At 39.8% G+C, this 20,434-nt stretch overlaps 1 protein-coding gene across 3 annotated transcripts in view; it reads left to right on the forward strand.

The window, feature by feature from the left end:
• Positions 1–20,434, forward strand: part of RIPOR3 (RIPOR family member 3) — a 456,892-nt gene that overhangs the window by 184,744 nt on the left and 251,714 nt on the right. For 2 of the 3 annotated variants that reach the window (XM_085619148.1, XM_085619147.1), the window contains 2 exons: positions 2,599–2,710; positions 16,264–16,410. In XM_085619148.1, the coding sequence (XP_085475274.1) occupies positions 2,610–2,710; positions 16,264–16,410 (248 nt within the window). In that variant the 5' untranslated portion in view covers positions 2,599–2,609. The remainder of the gene's footprint in view (positions 1–2,598; positions 2,711–16,263; positions 16,411–20,434) is intronic. The other variant, XM_085619149.1, reaches the window with a different exon arrangement.

A 20,434-nucleotide genomic window follows, 5' to 3' on the forward strand; every position in this document is an offset into this window, starting at 1 on the left:
AGTGTTTGTCTCCAATTTAAAACTCCACATTTACAAAGCATTGTAAAATGTTCAAATTTACATTTTGCTATTATTTTTTAATTATCTGAGCAGTCAGGACCATCTGAGTCGGTGTCACAGAACCTAGTTAAGAACTTCTGCTATAGACCAATCCAGTACATGTTGTCTCTTTACTCAACAGAAAGAGTCATTGAGTAATCAAGATCTAGCTCGTATTTCATTATGGAGCTGTGGTGTTGTTTCCAATGGATCATAACCTGCACCTCTTGCAGTGTGTCACTCCCATATCACATTTATTTAATGCCATTTATAAGATGCTATTGCTCTGATGCATGTTCCATTGTTACAGCTCTCAGCAAAAGTGGAGGCCAATTTTCACTAAAATATTGGTCCATAATTCTGAATAGTTCCTGTACCGGGTTAGGAATTTTTAGATCTGGTTTATTAATACATCTTCCTGTGATTGAAAAGTTTTAAAAACAGTATAGTGAGAGTGAGCGGATTTGGCTCTGTCGTTTCATGATCACCTTATAAACGGAATCTTGATTGGGCAGCACTTGCAATAAGTGAAATCTCTTCTCATGTCTAAATTCACATGAACCATGTATATAACTTATTATACGATTCTTGATTTGCTTTGGACATAATCTTATTACTCTATGCCTTTTTTGCTTCTTAAATTTACCCTGCAAAGCGCTCTGATACCCGCAAGGGTCTTGTTCTGCTTTATAAAACCTTCAAAATAAATAAATAAATAGCCCATCTAAGAAGTAATTCTATTGTTCTTAAGTGATAGAAACGTTGTTAACACAGAACCCATGTCAAATGCAGTGTGAAGAGGTTTTTATGGCATAAGGCTGTGACAACTACAGTCGCAAGGCGTTTTAAATTGTGAACTCTGATAAATACCTAAGGAAGGGGTTTTACATTGTGCACTCTCTTATTAATGCAAAAGGAACGAGCTTTACATCACAAATGTAATGTAAATGGTTTACATTGTAAATGTATGTAATGTACATTGTTAACTGTGTGACAGTTGCAAGAGAAATTGGTTGTATGTTGGGGACTCTTTGACAAACATCATGGAAAGAGAATTTACATTGATTGAAACTGAGAGACCTCATTACACAGATTTCTTTTTCAGGAGGGGATAGAGAGTTTTGGTTTTCAATCTGTATATTTGTAAGTTTAAGTTTAATACTTAGTTATGCATAAATTAAAGTTTTTGACTGGTCATTGATTTATTAAGTGCTATTGTGTGCTTTCCAGGATTCAGAGATACTAACCAACATCTGCTCCGCGAGTAGGTCTTGCACTGCTCTTTATCATTACTCTATGGGTTTAGTGCTCAAGGGGTGCGTTTAGCACTTAGTTTAGGTATAAGGATAAAGTAACCCCAGGGTTTTGGCTTCCCCCCATTTTTAATCTTCGTTATAGGTATCTGATTGGTCAGCAGTTGTGTTAGCTCACCTATAACATAGTTCTATTACTCATAACTGATAGAGACATTGTTAATACAGATCCCACCACGAATACTTTAGGAGTGGGCTTTGTATGATTGTTGCTCCACTCAAATACAAGAAACTCTCCCTGTTCCAGTGATTGATTTGCTCTAGGCACACATAGATGTGCAGGTGTGTCTCGATGCTTCTCTCCAGATGGATATGGACCAGGATATCATCATAGTACATTTGAAATTAAACTATACCTCATGTTGATCTAGCAGTTCCATTGGCGGAATATACAGGTATTGACAAGCAGATGGAGAGACGGAGAAGCTCGGTTGGACTCTGTAATGCACGTTGTGAGCGCTTAACACCGAAGATCCTATCTGTATTTGTTGGCTCTGATTATTGAGTAATAATCAAACCCAGTCAAGGGCCAGCCCTGAAACACTCTGCAAGCATCTGTAACACAGATGAGGCCCACAATATCTTAGGCTGCCTAGAAGTTGGCTCAAGGCTGATGAGAAAGTCTTCTCTGATATCTGCCAGAGTAGGTTCAATGCAGCACAACGGTCTAAATCCCAATTGACAATTATTCAGAATGAGATTCCTATGATATTGGTCACTCTCACAAGGTCCTAAAAGTGTTTGAACTACGAAGTGGATATTTTATGGTAGCTGAAATGGAGGATGGAGTAGAGTATGGGTGTGGCCTAACAGCTAGAGCGGCCGACCTTGAAGCTTGGGAACCGGTTTCGAGTCCTGGCAGGGACCTACGACATCCTTTGATTCTTGGTAAATCACTTAATCACTTAATCTCCCTGACCCTAACAAAAATTAATGTGTCTGTCTGTAATGCAACTGGTGCTCATGTAAAGTGCTCTGCTAAATTGGGGTTGAGTTTACACTATATAAAACTCACAAAAATTTAAAAATAAATAACGATTAGAGAGTATGATTTCAAAATTGCTTTGATGTGTCAATTTAGATATATTTTCAGCTTCATGCGTACACTATTGAATACTGGCCATTATTGCACAGAATGATGGTGGGGTAGATTTGTGTTTAAGGGACTAGAGTTTCTCTTTTATCTTGCAGATATTGTGTTAGCTTGTAAGCTGTAAAACTTATTGTCTTCTTTTTTATATTACAGTGGGTTCCACAATGTCGGTAAAAGTGCGATTCATCTATCCCCGAGATGGGGATGGAATCAACAGGAGCCTTTCCTTTGCTGGATTCAGTACCATACCAAGCAGGAAGATACCGTGAGTAGCAAAGCATCAACTATTGTATTGTAATTGTATTGTAATTGCATTTACATAGCACTTACTACCCCGATGAGGCGTCAAAGCGCTTTTTGAGCGAGTAGCATGCTACTCCAGGACCCATAAAGGATTAGTGGTAAATTAGCACAGTGAAATATGAAAGTAATTTGAGCGGTGGATATATTAGTCACTTATTTGGATTGAGACGGATAGTGGAGGGATAGAAGAGGGAAAAGGTTTGCATTTATATAGCACTTGCTACCCCTTATGAGTTGTTGAGACACTTTTTTGGCAAGTAGCACACTACTCCGAAACCCAGGAAGGATTAATGATGAATTAGTGTAGTGAAATATGAAAGTAATTTGAGCTGTGGATATGTTAGTCAGTTATTTGGATTGAGAAGGATAGTGGAGGGATAGAAAAGGCAAACGAGTTGCATTTATATAGTGCTTGCTACCCCTGATGAGGTGTTGAAGTGCTTTTCGATGAGTAGCAACCTACTCCGGAATCGAAATAGGATTAGTGGTAATTAGTGTAGGGAAATATGCAATATATTGAACTATAAAACAGTAACCACTGGTGTGAAGGAAAAATCTTTCAGTAGCCGGTGTGAGGTTATTGTTGTGTCCTAAAATATGCTATACAGTTGGTGGCATACATTTGGCGGTATGTGGAATCTGTGATAAAGCAAACCATATAGATATTTTCCCTTTGATTGAGTGGTAAGATAGAGCTAGCATAGTCATTTTTGGATCGTTCATTTTTTAAATAACCTATTAGAACACCACAAGGTGAGTCTTTTGCAAGCATTACACCTATCACCTTTCTGGCTTTCTTGAGGCACTTTACATGCATGTGTTTGTCAGAGCTAATCGGTCAGTGACATGATCTGAAGATGGAGTGAGTGGCGAAGACTAACCTGAAATTGAGCTGTGAATGACGTAATATAATGTACAAAGGGGAGGCAACCCTCTTTACCCTTTACATAATAAAGATCAGTGTCGACCACCCGCTCGGCATATGCATAAATGTATAAATGCACTCATCCCTCAGAATACCAAGTAAAATATTCTAAAGCGCCAAAGATAATGAACACAAATGGGAAGGAGAGAGTAACCGCAAGACGGTAAAGAGGAAGAGGAGGGTTTAGTGTATTGATCACTATTGGTAAGTAATCTATGTGTCAACCTTTAGTCAGTCTTCTCTGTCACTGCAGATCTTTTTTTTTTATTTTTATTTTTAAATCATCCTATTTACACATGTGGGTTTGGCCTTTAGGTCTTTGCAAAAAATAACAAAATAGAATTAAAAACATATATGGATGCATAATCATATTAAGTTGTTTGGTTTTAACACATGTATAATAATATAATAGTCATTAGAATTTTTTTTACTTCAGCTGTCTGATTACATATTGGATAAGTGTTTTCACAAGGCAAACTAGTGCGGGATGCGGCCATCTATTAATGGCTACTTGCTAACAGCAGGGGTAATGGAAACAGAAAAGTCCCAAAAATTATGGATAATAATGGAGAAAACGGCCCAGTAATCCCATGTCCCCATGGTTAGCCTCAATTCTGATTACTTGTCTTGTAATACCTGGAGGTCTATGTGCTATTCTGCCCTAGCATCCCCCCTTTAAATTCGGGGGAGCTTGTAATGAAGCCCTAATTTTCTAAGACCAGTGCTTAATTTGAGCCAGTAGTTGCCGGTGGTGGCACCAGCACTCATTTTTTGACTCCAGGACATAATTTTCATCATCAGTCTTTGATACAAAACAATTTATTTATTTTATTTAAGTGATTTGTAGAGCGCATAGCTCCCCAAAGGCTTCCCAGCACTAAGAGACCAATACAGTAGAGATGATTGAGGTGGATTAATAATACTGATGGAACGGCCAAGTTTTAATCGACTTATGGAAGGCTGACCCCGTTTTCAGGAGTCTAGATTCGCGTGGCAATGAATTCCACAGCTTGGGTGCCAGATGAGTGAAGGATCTGCCTCCCCATCTGGCTCTCCTGATTCTGGTAGTTTTAATCAGCCGTTCGAAGCCGGATCTGAAGCTTCTGTTTGTGACATAGGGGATCAACAGGTTTCTGATTTTACTCGGGCCCTTGTACAAGTGAAAAGAAGGCAGACAAGAGGAGAAATAAAGAGGAAGAAAAAGAAAAGAAAACTGTGGGAAAGAGAGAAAGGAGGGATGACAAAGAATCTTCTAGTGTGAGATAAAGAGACAGGACGTAGAGGATGGTAGAACGAAAAGGCATGAGGAGGAATCAAAACCGTACAACCTTGGTATACGGTGACCCTGGCCTTCGGCATGTGATAGGCATCTTAAAAAAACGTTGGACCCTGGCACTTATTCTTTTACAAATTAAGCACCGCCAAATACTACGGTCATCTCATTGCCTCCGGGGTAAATCCTGACCCTCTGCCTGGCTCTTCTCAGAAATAACTTTCTTGTTTGTATTTTTCATAATTTTGACTTATTTGTTTTTTTAAAATTATATTTGACAGATGGGTGTTCGATTCCGTGTGTTAGTCAGTTGGGTACCACCTGATTGGAGAACTAGTCTTGTTTTGGTTAGGCAAAGATTTTAAACTAATTAACTGTGGAATATTATATCTCTTCAATTTAGAGGAGAATAAATAGTAAATTGAGTTTGCATTTGCTTTTTGGGGTGCCGAAGATTTTTGAGAAAATGCCACTCTTCAGAATTTGAATGTTACTGAAATCTACTGAGCAGCACAGCTCATTTTCCAATAACGCAACTACCTCATTCTTTAAGTCCCTTACTTTCCACAGTGTTCAAGGGTTTGCCCCTTCATAGTGATCAGCGGTTGTGATGGAAACTGGGCTTCAGCATGGACATCCTCTTTTGTAACATTCTTGAATGCTATGATGTGGGGTTTGGCTCTGTTGTGTTTTATGCATTTTCGTAGCCTGATTTCCCTCTAAAAGACCCGCCCACCAATGCAAAGCTCCCCACTCCTGCATCCTACCCTTAAATCTGCTGTCAGTCACATAGCTTTCATTGTTAGTTTCCTGTGGCACTCAGCCCCCTGTCAATCTGAGACATCACATTAGCCTGTTATTGGGACACACACACTGTTTCTCTCTGGTGTAATCACACCTTCTGTGCTCTCCCGTGTCTTCCCCCCTACTAGCATTCTGGGGCAACTGCCCCCTACAATTGCTTCACTGTTGTGGGTCTCCAGCACCTCATCTTCTCATCCAAAGACTCCATGATCCAGAGACTGCCAGAAAAAGTGATGAATCCATACCTGCTCTCTGCAGTGAGACCCCCATGAATAGCATCCTGTATCCCTCACCTATGATCATTTCCATTCCAACGCCCTCAGCTGACTACCTTGAATAATGTGTCTCTTAAGGCGCGGATGTCTGTGCCATCTCTTTACCTGAAGTGGCTTGAGAATGATATGTCAATTCCTTGTGGTGAAGGCAAGCTTGATCCTGCATGCAAGTTTATTGATGGCCTTACGTGGAGTATAGGGTGACCACCATCCTTTAGGTCGTTACAGACAATGTTTCTTAACCTATTGCATTTAATTGCATTCTGGGTATTGTTGTCTTCTTTTGCTGCCTTGAAAAGGTCTAATCAAACTCACATGAAAAAAGTGATTTGTAGGTGAAAAGTTTAGGAATGAAGACAGTGACCATCATGACCGGGTGTGAGGTTGTCCCAGGTGTGAGGTTGTCCTCCTAATGTCGAAGATGAAACTGTGTCAGATGCTATGGAAGGAGATCACTGGAACAAGATAGATAGATAGATTTATTTATTCTGTTAAATGCTTAACCACAAAAGGTACACAACATAATAATCATACAAAAACGATACATAAACTCATAAACACTTGATTTGTTGTTTCAGGTACATAATAACACAATGAACCATCCCCACATGCCGTTTTAGAATAAATAATAGATATAAGGTTTCTTCCCTCTGACCACATAAACCTGAGGTGTGCTTCTTAGAGAGACCCTCACTTCATGGCCAAGCCCCTCGTATCTTTACCATCCAACTTTAAAAAAACCCATGCAAACACATGTGCAAACATATCCCAACATTGCCAGAAACAGCATGGCCGGCCTCACTTGACAAAATTTAGTCTCCTTCAGGATTGGAGTCAAGTACTTGTTCCTTGGTAAGGGATGATGATTCAAAGCAAAACAACATGCAGCAAAGTCTGCTCTGGAAAGCCATCACACCCACATGGCCCTAGGCGACCATCTTCCACCCATCCTTTGGGAAATCTAACCAAGGGCAGAAACACATTTATCCTAAATCTGGATAAGAGGTGTCGATGATAAACAATATGTACCCATGTTAAATATGGTTCAGTGGAACAACTGTCTGGGTCAGGAAATAAGCCCACACTGAGGGTTTGCGACATTCAGTTTCCTCATGATTAACAGATAGCTGCATTAAAACATTTGACCCATAGATAATCATTTTTGGTCACTTTCTGGGTGAGTAATCAGAGATAGGGCTACCCAAGGTATAGAATGCAGATTTTATGTGGATCAACCAGGGGATTATTTTATGATTATCAAGGGAAGGACAATCCTGAATAAACAACATATTTAGGTTGGGTTTGGTCTCACGCCAGATAGAAATCCAGCTCAATACGGGTCTAAGTTTAAGCAGGTCTGAAATATAACCAATGCCCAGTTCCTCATGCATAGCAAATGTGGAGGTTCCCAGGGGACTCCGAGAAGCCTCCTAAGAAATGTTTTCTCTTCCTGATGAATTTGGTCACAATCCCGATAACCCAAGAGATCACTTCCGTAGCTGACCGCTGAAACGCACTTGGCCTTATGAACCTTAATCAAGGCTTTGACAGGATTCTTTTGACAAAAGTGACTTCTCGATTTTACAGGCTTGGCCTCCAACCTAATCATAAATGATTTGATGGAATTAAACCAACAATTCCAAGTCCCCTGTGAAGGAAGCATAAGAATCCAAGAGACGTTGGAGACCTAGATCCGTTCTTGACAAAAGGTCGGCAACATCTGCATATAAGAGGACTGGGATTGACCTTAAACCTACCCTAGTGGGATCTCCCTGCGCCTCAATTAAAACCAACTCCAGGCAGTTATATAGATGGTAAATAAGAATTGTGCCAGGAAACATCACTGGTGGACTCCACAGGAAATAAGAAGTTCCTCATACAGGCACCCTCACTAGCATATCTAATGGAGCCCGACATGTCCCTATGAAGATCTGCCAAAAAAGAGACTAGTGCTGGGTCCACCCCAAAGATAAATTGGACAAGTTGTGCATAAACATTGACTGAGGTGGAAGTTTCTGACAAATGACGAGGAATAGAGCCGTTTAGTGTTCAATACTTGATTATAGATATTTGTTGCAAGCGGGACTGCAGGGAGGCAAAGGAAGTTCATAAAGATCCGGTTCATTAAACTGGGTTGCTTCCTTGTTGCACTGCACCCCTGACACACTAGGGAATCATCAAAGTTGTTATGAGTGTGACAGCTGCAGTGAGAGAATCCTCCAAGGTTAGTGCTGATCAATGAGCATGAGTTCTAAATTGCATTTTGGGATATGTAGTTGTGGTTTAACCGGAGCCTACACCTTTTGTAGAGCTCCACTTAGGATGGATTTGACAGGCCTAGATTTGTACTTAATATCACCGAAGGATGCAACATGAAGGAGATAAACAGACACTTACTGTTCGGTGGGTGTTTCCACGTTGTGACATACATTCACCATGTACCTCAATCAATGTTAGCCTGATATATGGAAACGATGCTTCTCATTGCTGTCACAAGTGCAGAGATTTACAGATGCACAGGCGTATAGACCATCATTACAAGTTGCGGGAAAGGTAATTCCACATGTTTTATGTGAATTTACTATCCTAGGAAAGGAGAAGTTTTACTAAGTGTGGAATTGCACCCATTAATATCACCTGCTTTTTGGCTCACATTCTTCATGTGCAAAAATCAGGGCCTATAATACGGTACACAGTACTTCTAAGACCATGTGTAATTCCCCAATCTGAGCCAACAACACTGCTATGGCCAGTGAATTGAGTGGTAATTCCACCTGGTAACAGTAACGCCGGGCACAATATTACCTTTCCATCTTACCAATTAACACGTAATGAAGCATGTAAACAGAAAACCTTACATGTTGCCTTTTGGCTTGGTTATCCCCCTACTTCAGACAAAGTAGTGACATACATGTATCCACCTACGTATGCCACTATCCAGTATGGGCCCAAAATGTCAAGATCCTCCCTCTAGGGGTCATTAGGAGAACTATCACCGACTGCTCTGTCCTGTATCTGCCATGTTCTTTACTAAGACCGGTTTGGCTTTTTCTCCAATACCAAGGAGTTGGCACTCGTCATCATTCCTCAGTTACTTTCCAGGAGCCTCCTTCCTTCACACATTAGAATGAAGTGTTGATAACAGCCCATGTCTGTATACTGTTGATCCATCTCAGCTTTGGCTATGCCTCAAATGCATTGCCTGGTGAGTCCTGATGGCAGAAATTCTCCAGTTGTATCATGTCTCTGCAGGTGTGATGGCTGCCCTCCAACCCATCAATGAATGGGGCCTCCCTTCACTGTCAATCTTCTCATGTGGTATTCAGTTCCAGATTACCAAATAGACAAAGTAGGCACTGGCATATGGGCCTCACTCCTTTTAGGGTCCCTGCGCCAACGGTTCAAAATAATATTGATTTGATCTTGAAAGAAAATTACAATCAAGCCTTCTTAAATTGTTTCTAAAAGATAGAAACATGTGAATCAACTTAAAGAAACAAAAACTTTACATTAAAGACTCTATAAAGAAAATAAATACTGGTTTAATGTAATGTAGTGGTTTATCAAAATTGTTGGTTTGTAAAACTAAAAATGTATTAGAGATAATTTGCGAGGGGGGGGCAAAATTCGAATGCCTAGGGGCCTCCACAGGGTTTAATCTGGCACTGGTAATGTTTGATCGTTAGTTGCACTAACGTCTGATTGTGACGGACCGATGTACAAATTCACGTGCATGGTGATCACGTGCGTTATGGAAGGTCTCTTCTTTCTTCTAGAATGGCACAATAACTTCATATGAATTGGTAGCTCATATGTTAGGCTGAGTATTTCACCTTTGAAGAAGTTGGCCATCTTGGGTGTCCTTTCCTGGCAGGAGTCCTTACTTTGGCACTTTCCATATTAAGGGCAATTGTTCATGCCCATTGCACTCAATGTTGTTTTTGGCCCCCAGACCCATGAATTTATAGCAGAACATTATTTTCTTGGCGCATTGTGCTTTGATTTTTAAACTTTACCCTGCCTTTCAAGGCGTATTTAATAGGCATAAAACCAATGACTGGGCAGTGTGACATACAATAGATGCTGCAGTTACATGGTTGGTTTTGTATAAAAACCACTTTCCATGCTATTGGCAGATTAAGTGTAATTCCAGAAAATACAAATAGCCAAGTAGCAGCTACACTTTCCAGCGCATGTGTTACTTAGTGTCGTATTTCATAAGCTCCTGTGAGCCATATAAATATCTGCTAGTGGCATCAGACTGTAACAAGCATTGCCAAATCCAATTGTTCGCAATATGTTTTAAGAAACAGTGGCATTCAAATGTAATACCCTTCAAAAGCTGCAATCTGAATTTTCCCGTTGCGGGCTGTAGCACCTTAGGTCGTAACTAGAGGTCCCTTGAGTTAGACACAAGTGCTTTCTGTAGCTAGTAGCGGTACCTCAAAGACATTACTTGAGGACCTATAGGCATAACTTCCCCATGTTTGACAAAACCACCATCCAGGATTGGCCTAAAATATGTACGGTGCAGGTGAGGGGGAGGTAGTTTAGGTATGATAGGTTAGGTATAATTGGCTAGTTATGGTAGTTTAGTTTAGGTAGGTAGATTAGATAGGGTATGTAGGGAGGTATGGTATTTTAGGTATAGCATGTAGAAATGGTAGGTTGGTATGGTATGCTAGGTATGGTCGGTTAGGTATGATAGATAGCTATATTAATTTAGGTCATGCACGGTAGGAGGGTAGGTAAGTTACAGTAATAATATATTATAGGTGTGCTAGGTAGGTAGATAGGTATGGTTGGTTTGATAGTTAGTTTTGGTAGGTATGGCAGATAGGTAAGATAAGTATATTCGGATACGTGTGGTAGGTAGATAGGTATCATAGGCATGGAAAGTATTGCATGTTAGTTGTTGTGGGTATGGTAGATTAGGTAAAGTACTGTATGCATGGAAGGTATGGTAGGTAGGCAGGTAGGTAGGTATGATAGGCCTGGTATGGTAGGTAGGGTTGACTGATATGGTAATTAGGTATGCTAGGTTAGGAAAGTTAGGTGGGTAGGTAGGTAAAACAGGTTAGGTATGGTAGATATGGAATGTGTGGTTGGTCAGGTGAGGTATGGAATGTATGGTTGGTCAGGTTAGGTATGGTAGATTTGGAATGTATGGGTGGTTAGGTTAGGTATGGTAGATATGGAAGGTATGGTTGATCAGGTTAGGTATGGTAGATTTGGAATGTATGGTTGGTCAGGTTAGGTATGGTAGATATGGAATGTATGGTTGATTAGGTATGGTAAACTATGATAACATTGTATCTAATATTTAGAATGTTGCAGTACTAAAGCATTTCCAAGACTTCTTGCTTACAAATTATAATATTATTAGTGAGATGCACTAATAATAGAGATGCTTGTTGCTTACAATACACTCCATGGAATATAACAAAATCCAATTCATGTAAGGGTATTTAAGTGATTTTTTAAATTAGATAAGTAGTAGTAATAGTAAGAAGAGCCATAACAACAACAACAAAAAGGTTATTATTATTATTATTATTATTATTATAAATAATAATAATAATGCCCTTCTTGCCTAATTTACAGCATTGGCAGTGTTAAACCATATACTCAAGTAATAGCGTTGTGTCTTTGATACAGAAGTTAAGGTATGGAATGTAAGCGACACAGCAAAATAACGCACAATAGATACTTTAGAAAAAGGATCAGTACCTTTGTTACAGCTCTATGAATGCCTACACATCTTTACTTTGTGAGCAGAAAGGCTGTTAATCCAACAACATGGTACCATAATCAGAAAGTGAAACAATGAACAGATGAACGCTCAAGGGCGATTAATGAATAGCACTGCGCCTTTATCTTATGATTGGCTTCAGCATGGAAACAGCAGGCAACAACACCATAAATCAGCTCTTAAAATAACATTATTATGCTAGTAAAGTAAATACATCAAAGAACACAGTTTGAAGCTATGTGTCAAGCTGCATCTGCAGTTTACTGGTATTGGCATCTCTATGAAATGTTATATGGAGAATATTATAATAGGTAAGCAGAATGGACATTTTCTATGTAGGAATGAGATTCTAAACGCTGCAGAAATTTCTGTGACCTGAACAAATATTTTGTGACCTTTTTCATGTACATTCTAAAGCATTACGGAGCTCAATTGCAAAAAAAAGTAAGTAGAATATAACAAATTCGTTGTTTTATGAAAATAACTAGCACTTTTTGAGGCGTTTTCCATGAATATTTAAGTAGAATTTGGGGGGATTATCCAGATTATTCAAAAGAATATACAGCTGTTTAAAAAAACAAAAAAACTATCCGGACATTTTCATGCACATTTATACAGAAAATTCAATGACACATTTCTGGGTAATCTCGGCAGAGCTCTTGGAATGTCACAGTCTACAGAAATGTCCCCAGATTTGAAACCCATTTTCGTGGATACTGCAAGCCAGTTATGAGGACATATCCTTAGAATTTAAATCAATTCCTCATTCCAAAGATAAAGTCAGTACACCATCCCCCGGTACTAAACTTGCCTTATGGAATCTGAGGCTATGGTTTGTGTGTGGGCTCCTGATTGGGCATAAAGTAGCATAATATTTATTATAAGATCATAACATAACATAACAAAATCATTTCTAAACTAGAGAAGAGTTACAATTACACGTTTTCGTATGGATATTTGGAGTTTCCTTGCATCCTATATGGAAGTAAATACCTTCCACCTGCAAGTTATAACAAATATGTAAGTAGACATTTCATGCCCATATGGAGACCGGGGTACCTTTATAATGGCATAGAACTCCAAAGTCCTTTCCATTTCAAAATACTTTATTCAACATTATGCCATAAAAGCAACAAAACATTTAAACAATTAGAAAACATACAGTTATACTTATGATTACAAATAGATACAACTCAGATTTTTTGACAAAAAAATCACATGCTAGGCAGAGACAAAAATCATGCTTTACAGTCATAACATGAAAAGTGCAGTTCCTAAAATGTTACTCATAAGGCATTTGTTCAAATAAATATCTCTTCATATCTTTCCCTGATTCCAAAAGCCAGTTTAAAAAAGTTCAAGACAGAGTAACATATTTCCACCGTGGGGACTCTTTGCAACATCTCTAGCACCAGTTGGTGCTTACTGATCTTTAATAAACACAACACCGGCACAAGTAAAGGTTTACGTGGATCTTGGTATAAGGACCAAAACATGATGAAATGGCTCGTGCTTTGTTTTGTGGTATTCTTACATCTATGTGGGGGTAAGTCCTGCTGCCATGTTTCTTGCATGGGAAAATGTACCGTAAAATGTATAAATTGAAGTCAAAAAAATTCTAAAAGATGGCTTTGGGATGGATTTTCTATCCAACTCAAGTATGGCTATGAGCATCTTGTTGTTGAGACCGGTGCATATCTCACAATTGTTTGTAGTTTAAATGCCCCTTCCATTCCAGTTTCTATACACCTCTCTAAGGGGTAGATGTTCAAAAATTTTGCAATGGATTAGCATCACAAAAGTGACACTAACCGTCATAAAATGTTTTTTTTACCAATTTACTTTCCAGCACAAAACTTGTTTTGCATTCGAACGTACTCTACAAGTAATGCAAAGCAGCGCAAAGCATTGCGTTGCGTTACTTAGCACCAAGGGGATGTTACATTGGGGGTAAATGGCCGTTCCCATGCAACCACCCATGCCTTTTGACTACAAACAATCGTAGACAGGGTTTAGCGGCAAAAGTTAACGCCATCTGAAAGGAGGCGTTAGGAGGAGAAATGCTTTCATTTCTTCTTTCTTTTCCTACTTTGTATGCATGCTGCACTGTGCAGCACACATACAAAGTGAGAAACGTGTTTGAACTTGTCTAGGCATAGTTTTTTTTTATACAGGAAGGGTACCCTTCCTGTACACAACCTATGCTAGACTCAGACATGCAACTTAGCGCTATGGTGCCAAGGTGTGTGCCTGGCGCACGGCAGCTGCAATCAGTGCTAGTGCTTGGAAGAGGGAAGGAGAAAACCATATCTCTGTAGATATGGTGCTCTTCTGCTCCCTCTCTGTCACGCAGTGCAGCACAGCATTTTTGGCTGCTGCGCTGCGTTGTATGTGTTCTTTGAAAATCTGCTCCTAAGTATCTATTTTTTATAGTTTCTTTGTAATTTAAATTGTATTCTTGTGGGTTTTTGTAAGAACCTCTACCACATCCAATTTATTACAAATATTCCTAACATATACCAACCAGAGTATTTTATTTATGCCAGTAGGGCCAGACAGGGAACCAAAACTGGCCCTGGTGAACTGCTCGGCTAGCCCCCCTGGAGGGAAGGAGGGAGCAGCCGAGCCGTTTGCTAGGGCCGGTTTCGGACGATTTTGTTACAGGGGGCCGATATTGCCGACCCCTGGTAACAAAAACGGCCCACCGGGGAAATGCCCGGTGCCCGCTACAGCCAGTCCGGCCCTGAATGCCAGGCAATGTGCCAGATACGATCTAAGTAGACTTGCTTCAGTTTTCTCCCGGCACTTGATTCATAGAAAAAGTGGGGCTAATCCTATTTGGTCTTCAATCTATGGACGGTCTACATCCTCATGGACAATAAAAGTTGCTGTACTTTTCGGGGCTGCCAGCAATCTATGAACGAAAGGATTTTTTTACCGCTGGATGGACCCTGTATTTCCATGACCCCGGGCCCCTGCTCCATATAACCTTGCTGACACTCCTTTACTTATATACAAGTTGAGAATCTCTTCAATGGGTTTGTTTTTCAGTTTGCAGGCAAATCTGAAAATTGCCTCCATGTTCCTTCCCAAAAGCTGGGCTCTTAAGTTTATAAGGGCATTCTAGCCAAGGGAAGAACTTAGGATGATGCCCAAATAATTAAAGGTGTTTACCCTCTCCAGGCGTGTACCCCATTGTAAAAAAATCTTGTTTTTATGTTGGATTTCTCACATGACATAATGTATGTTTTCGTGTAGTTGACTTTTAAGTCAAGGGGGACCATATAAGTCATAAAAGAATCAAGCATTATTTGTAAACCATCTGCTGTACAGGACATGATGACCACGTGGTCCGCGTACAGCAGAATAGTTATGTGGTGATTCCTCATCCTTGGCATATACCTGTCTGACTCTATCAGATGCTTTCTGGCCTGTTAATATATACGTCGCTGCCTTACACCTTGTAGTGAGCTAATTTGTGCAGTCTTCACTCCTTGCGGGCTAAACATACAGAAGTTGTTAGATCATGATAGAGCGGCTTTATAAGATCTAGCAGGCCAAGTTTCACCCCTGGTTTTCCATAATGTGCCATCATTTTGCCCTATTTACCATGTCGAATGCGCTTGTTAAATCTATGAATGCCATGTGGAGGGTACCCTTCTTGGCAAATACATTTTTCCCCGCTGAAAGGTATAGAGTCAGAAATTGCTCGACTGTGCCAATATCCAGCCTGAAGCCTAACTGAGACTCTGATAAGATGTTATTTCCAATGTCCTAGGATTCAAGTCGAGTCAAAATAACTCTCCCCAGAATCTTAATGCTAGAATCTAATAGGGAGATTGGCCTATAACTCCAAAGTCGTTAGCAATATCTTTTTACATAAGGTAGGAGTGTTGTATTCCATATATTATATGTTGTAAAATCACTGGTGTGATTTTATCTTTTTTGTCGTTCTCTTTCTGCAATAAATAATTCACAGGGATGATCATGGAAAACCATTATAAAAATGTTGCCATTGCACCAACATTTTATGCAAGTGGTGCAGATGCAAAATATGTCATACAGTGGACGTCTGTAGCTGTGTCCTTAGTACCCTGAGGTACTCCACGGTTAAGCCAAGTTAAGAAGACCTGCTTTTGACCTTCCCTGCATCAGAGTCAAGTTGATGTGTGGGGACATGTCTTTTCCTGGCTCCCACTCAGAACATCATCTCGCTTTGACTTTCCAAATTTGGGCTTCCAGCCACCACTACCATTCGTGCAGTCACAGATTACGCTGAGCTTCTGATGCATTCGGCTTATCTCCATCCTTTGGGATTCAGCAGAGAGTCCAAATAAACTTGAGGTGGTGTGGCATAGACAAGACCAGAGCACATAGCCCACTTGCATTGCTAGAGGGACACCGTCTCTTTATTTTATGACATCCTCAAGAACCTTCTCCTGTCTAGTATACATACATATGCCTTACCACCTTGATTTTTTTCCAGGAGTTCCCTCAGCAAAAGCTCAGTGAGATCAAAAATGTCCATAAAGTCAGCAAAGCTGTATCCCTCGCTGCGAAAAGGAACTGTCAGCCTGGATCCACAGCCACACCAGGTGAAGAAAATATTTGAAGCCTTGAAAAAAGGAATAATGTAAGGACTTTAATGTGATTATCAAACTATTCAGTTGCTTCTCCTATTGGTGTTTGACTTTAGGATGCATAATTCTGTGAACCTTTTCTGAGCATTATTAGTGGTTTGCTCTAGGTTTTTTTAGTCAAAATTGCACTAGTAACATTGTAATGTATTGTATGGTTAATTTCCATTTACACTTATTTTGTTTCAGGATTTTTTAGAAAGGTCACAGAGACCTCAAACGGTCCAAAGACATATGCACATATAGGCCCAATGCTGCTACCTGTTAATCCTGATAATTATTGCATTGTTTTGGTTCTGCCCATAATAAATTCAATACCAGAAGTATTTGGTGCAAAGGATGAGACGTAATAGTTCAGAACTAGCTCATGTGTTCTATATATGTTGGGGACACCTGAGATCTCTGCATTCTCTTCTCAAGGCTTTCAAGAAAATAAACTGCATATCATAACTAGAAACACTGAGAAGCCGGTTCCTTCCTCTATCAAAACCTTAGGCATTCAAGTGCGCATCTGAAAATGTTTTCCACTAGTCTAATCCTAATATATTTATACAGTTTGAATGTTATCACTCACATTGTGTTACCCTTATAGGACCCAAGACATTTGAATGGCAACATAATTGTTTTTCCTATCTGAACAATAGTCAACAACTCCCTTAGTTGTTTAAAGGGCCTATCCAGTGTAGAGAAAAAGGTTAACTTTACCCACCTGCACCTTTACCATTCACCAACAATATGCATTCTAGAGTAGAGGCCTTAACATTTTCACTTCTGTGGACCCTTAATGAATAACAATGGAAGCCAGGACCACCGCCTTAGCAAATTCTATATTTTGAACCTCAAACAATAAACAAAATATATAAAGTATAGATTCAACAAATTCACAAAATGCAATATATTTCAATTATTTGCAAAGAAAAAATGCAAATATCTAAACTTTATAACTTTGATATGTAGATCTAAGCTTTTCAATATTTGCTTTTAGTTCTAAAAGAGTCTAGCATCTCACTGTGTCTTCTTTGCTTTTAATGCTTGCTTTCACTTTTTCTGTGCATAACAGTGCTTTATTTGATGTCACAAATTACCCATACATTATTCTGTTTGATGTCTTTGCACAGCTCCAACAAGTTCGGCTCAGAATACCTAATGAATTTTTAGCCTCCAATTTCAAATTCCTTTATATTTGCAGAGGGTTGAAATTTTTTCCAATTTAAATGTAGCTTTTTCATTTAGATATTCTTTAATAATCTGCTAGAATTCTGTATTATTCAACACAGCCTTGGACCCCTTAAATAGGCATTATTAACCACCAGTGTCTGCGCACCCCAGAGTTAAGATCCGTTTTTCTACAAACCTGCTTTGTTTGAGATATATTGTGATGTAATTCAATGTATGATCCCTTTAAGGATTGAGGCCAAGCATTATAAATAATGACAATGATGAGATCTGGCGACATTACTGTCAGTGAAAATTTGCACGAAACAATCTTTTACAATTTTAGTGAATTAACTGATGTGGGAAAGGTTACGCCTTTTGTTCATGATACATGAAATATGTAATCATTTACATTTTTTTCTTACCAAATCTTTATTGAGCTTCAATACAAATGTGCTCGTCCTGTTCTTGAGGGGCTTCCGAAAAAATCAGAGGATGAATAGGTCCACAGGAGACAACTCCCTCAGATAGTGATGTAAGACATTCTGTTCCAGTGGAACTGAGCTTGGGGTACTACATAGACATTGAACGGCATGTGGACGACTAGGAAACCTTGAGGTAGCACTCAAGTTAGAGGAAGGTGAGGTGATGTGGCTGAATAAATGTAAGCAAACCATGGTCTTCCCAATAGAACGAGACGAAACAGTCCAGAACAAAAACCTATTGGCAAAGGCAGAGGAGTCTAATGGCAAAGGCTTTTCAGGTGTAAACAAAAGCTTATGAGCAAAAGTTTCTCTTTTACACCTGCCAGGAATTCACAAAGATTGTCCTGTTGGTAATTAGTAGATTCACTACTTCAGAGTCGTCCTTCATATATACTGAGACATCTGCAGTAATAAGTCCTACTCAACAGGTGGAAGTGGGCATTCCAAGGTATGGTTTGTATTGAAAGTATAGGAACACCCACAAAAAAGGACATTTATGGATATTCCCAAACTCCTCTATAACCTCTTTCTATTATGCAAATAGCCTTAGATTACCCTCTTTCTAGTATGAGAAGGGGAATGGATCACCCCTAGATGTTCCCAGGGTGTAGGGGAGTAGCTTTCTCCGTGAGCAAAAATGTTTTTGGAGCAGAGAAAGAAAAGATTTTCAAAAAATGTGCATTTCCCCAGGATGCTGCTTTCCCCCATACAGATTTTGTATGCTCTGTACCATGCTGCACAGTGGGAATAGGAACCTGTCGTCATAGAAACCCATGGAAATAGTCATGTGAAATCCCCTATAGAGCACCTGAGCAGGTATATTCGGAGCAGATTTCCAGGCATGCTACTGGGAACTCTTTGTGAAGACCAAAAAAAGACAAAAGTGTATTTAGTCCTGAGAATGCTCAAAAGTATACTATTCAACAGCATGAGACGGACCCAAACACTATAGCAGTACTAACAGACAGGGACCACCTTTATCAGGAAGTATCAAGATCATGTCTCTGTGCTGCACCACAATGGAATCCAGATTAATAAGTGATTAGTTAGCTGGTTTTGGCAAAGTGTTTGAGAAGCTTACGGGCAGTGATATTTTAAATGATTGACCCTAACAAGAGAATCTTTATGACTGGATTCAAGTTTTGAAACTTCATGCAGGTCAATTTACAAGCCTTAAGTATAGCTGTAACTTATTCAGGTTTCAGTGAAGTTGGGAAATGTCCTTGTGCAATGGAAATAGGTTTAAGAGATATGAAAGAGGCAGGGAGAGTGGTGGTAAATTAATTTCTTTGAATAAAAAACACACGGGAGTCTAGATTAGAGGTGAATTGGACTAGCAGCAGTGGAGAACATACCAACTTGTAATGTTTTATTTTATTTGAAAAGAAGGAGGCAATGTTCTCAAGATTTCCAATAGAGTGAGGTATGTGAACATAAAGTATAGGACTAAAAGAGTATTTGATGGCTTCAAAACCTCTGTTAGGTTTGTTGGTGGTTTAATAATTTGCAGGTTATTTTATTGTGCTTTTGTGATCTCAATTAATAAGTTGCATGGCCTTCTTTGATATGATTTGTATGAAATGAATGCTGTGTCTGAAGTTGTGATGTACAGGTCGTCTAGAGAGTGTTTTGCTAGTGTTCATTTCCTCAGTGTATTTGTAGTAAGATGAGGCATGATTTTGACATGCTTGCATTTTGGTAAAGCAATAACACCCATGATTTAAGTGTTCACTTCTTGTACTAATAGTGATGTCAGTGATCTCAGCTAAATGAGTGGTATAGCTTCAAATATGTTTCTGTGAGACTTTGAAGTGTCATCCTGTTTCTTAGGGATCATTTGGAGTTTTTAATCATTTTTCAATCAATCAATCAGACTTTTGTTGAGCGCGACTACTCACCCGTAAGGGTCTCAAGGCGCTAGGGGTCAGGGGGTGCAGTTTCCAGTCTATCAAGGAGGGGGGTCTGTTGAAGAGCCAGGTTTTGAGGTTTCTTGCAAAGATGGGGAGCGATATTGTCTGTCTGAGGTGGAGAGGAAGGACATTCCAGGCTTTGGCCGCGAGGAAGAAGAATGAGCGGCCTCCCGATCTGGTCTTTCTGGTGCGGGGGACCACGGTGTAGGAGAGCTGGGCTGATCGTAGGGTCCTTTGGGGTGCGTGGAATTTGAGTCAGCTGTTCAGTTATGCTGGTCCGGTGTCGTGGAGGGCCTTGTGTGCGTGGGTGAGTATCTTGAAGGTGATTCTAGCCTCTATGGGGAGCCAGTGGAGTGTGCGCAGGTGCTGGGAGATGTGGCAGTGTTTTGGCAGGTTGAGGATCAGTCTTGCGGCGGCGTTCTGGATGTTCTGTAGCTTGCGGGTGAGGTTTTTGTTTATTCCAGTGTAGA

Source organism: Triturus cristatus, chromosome 7 (assembly GCF_964204655.1).
Source record: "Triturus cristatus chromosome 7, aTriCri1.1, whole genome shotgun sequence".
Lineage (NCBI taxonomy): Eukaryota > Metazoa > Chordata > Amphibia > Caudata > Salamandridae > Triturus > Triturus cristatus.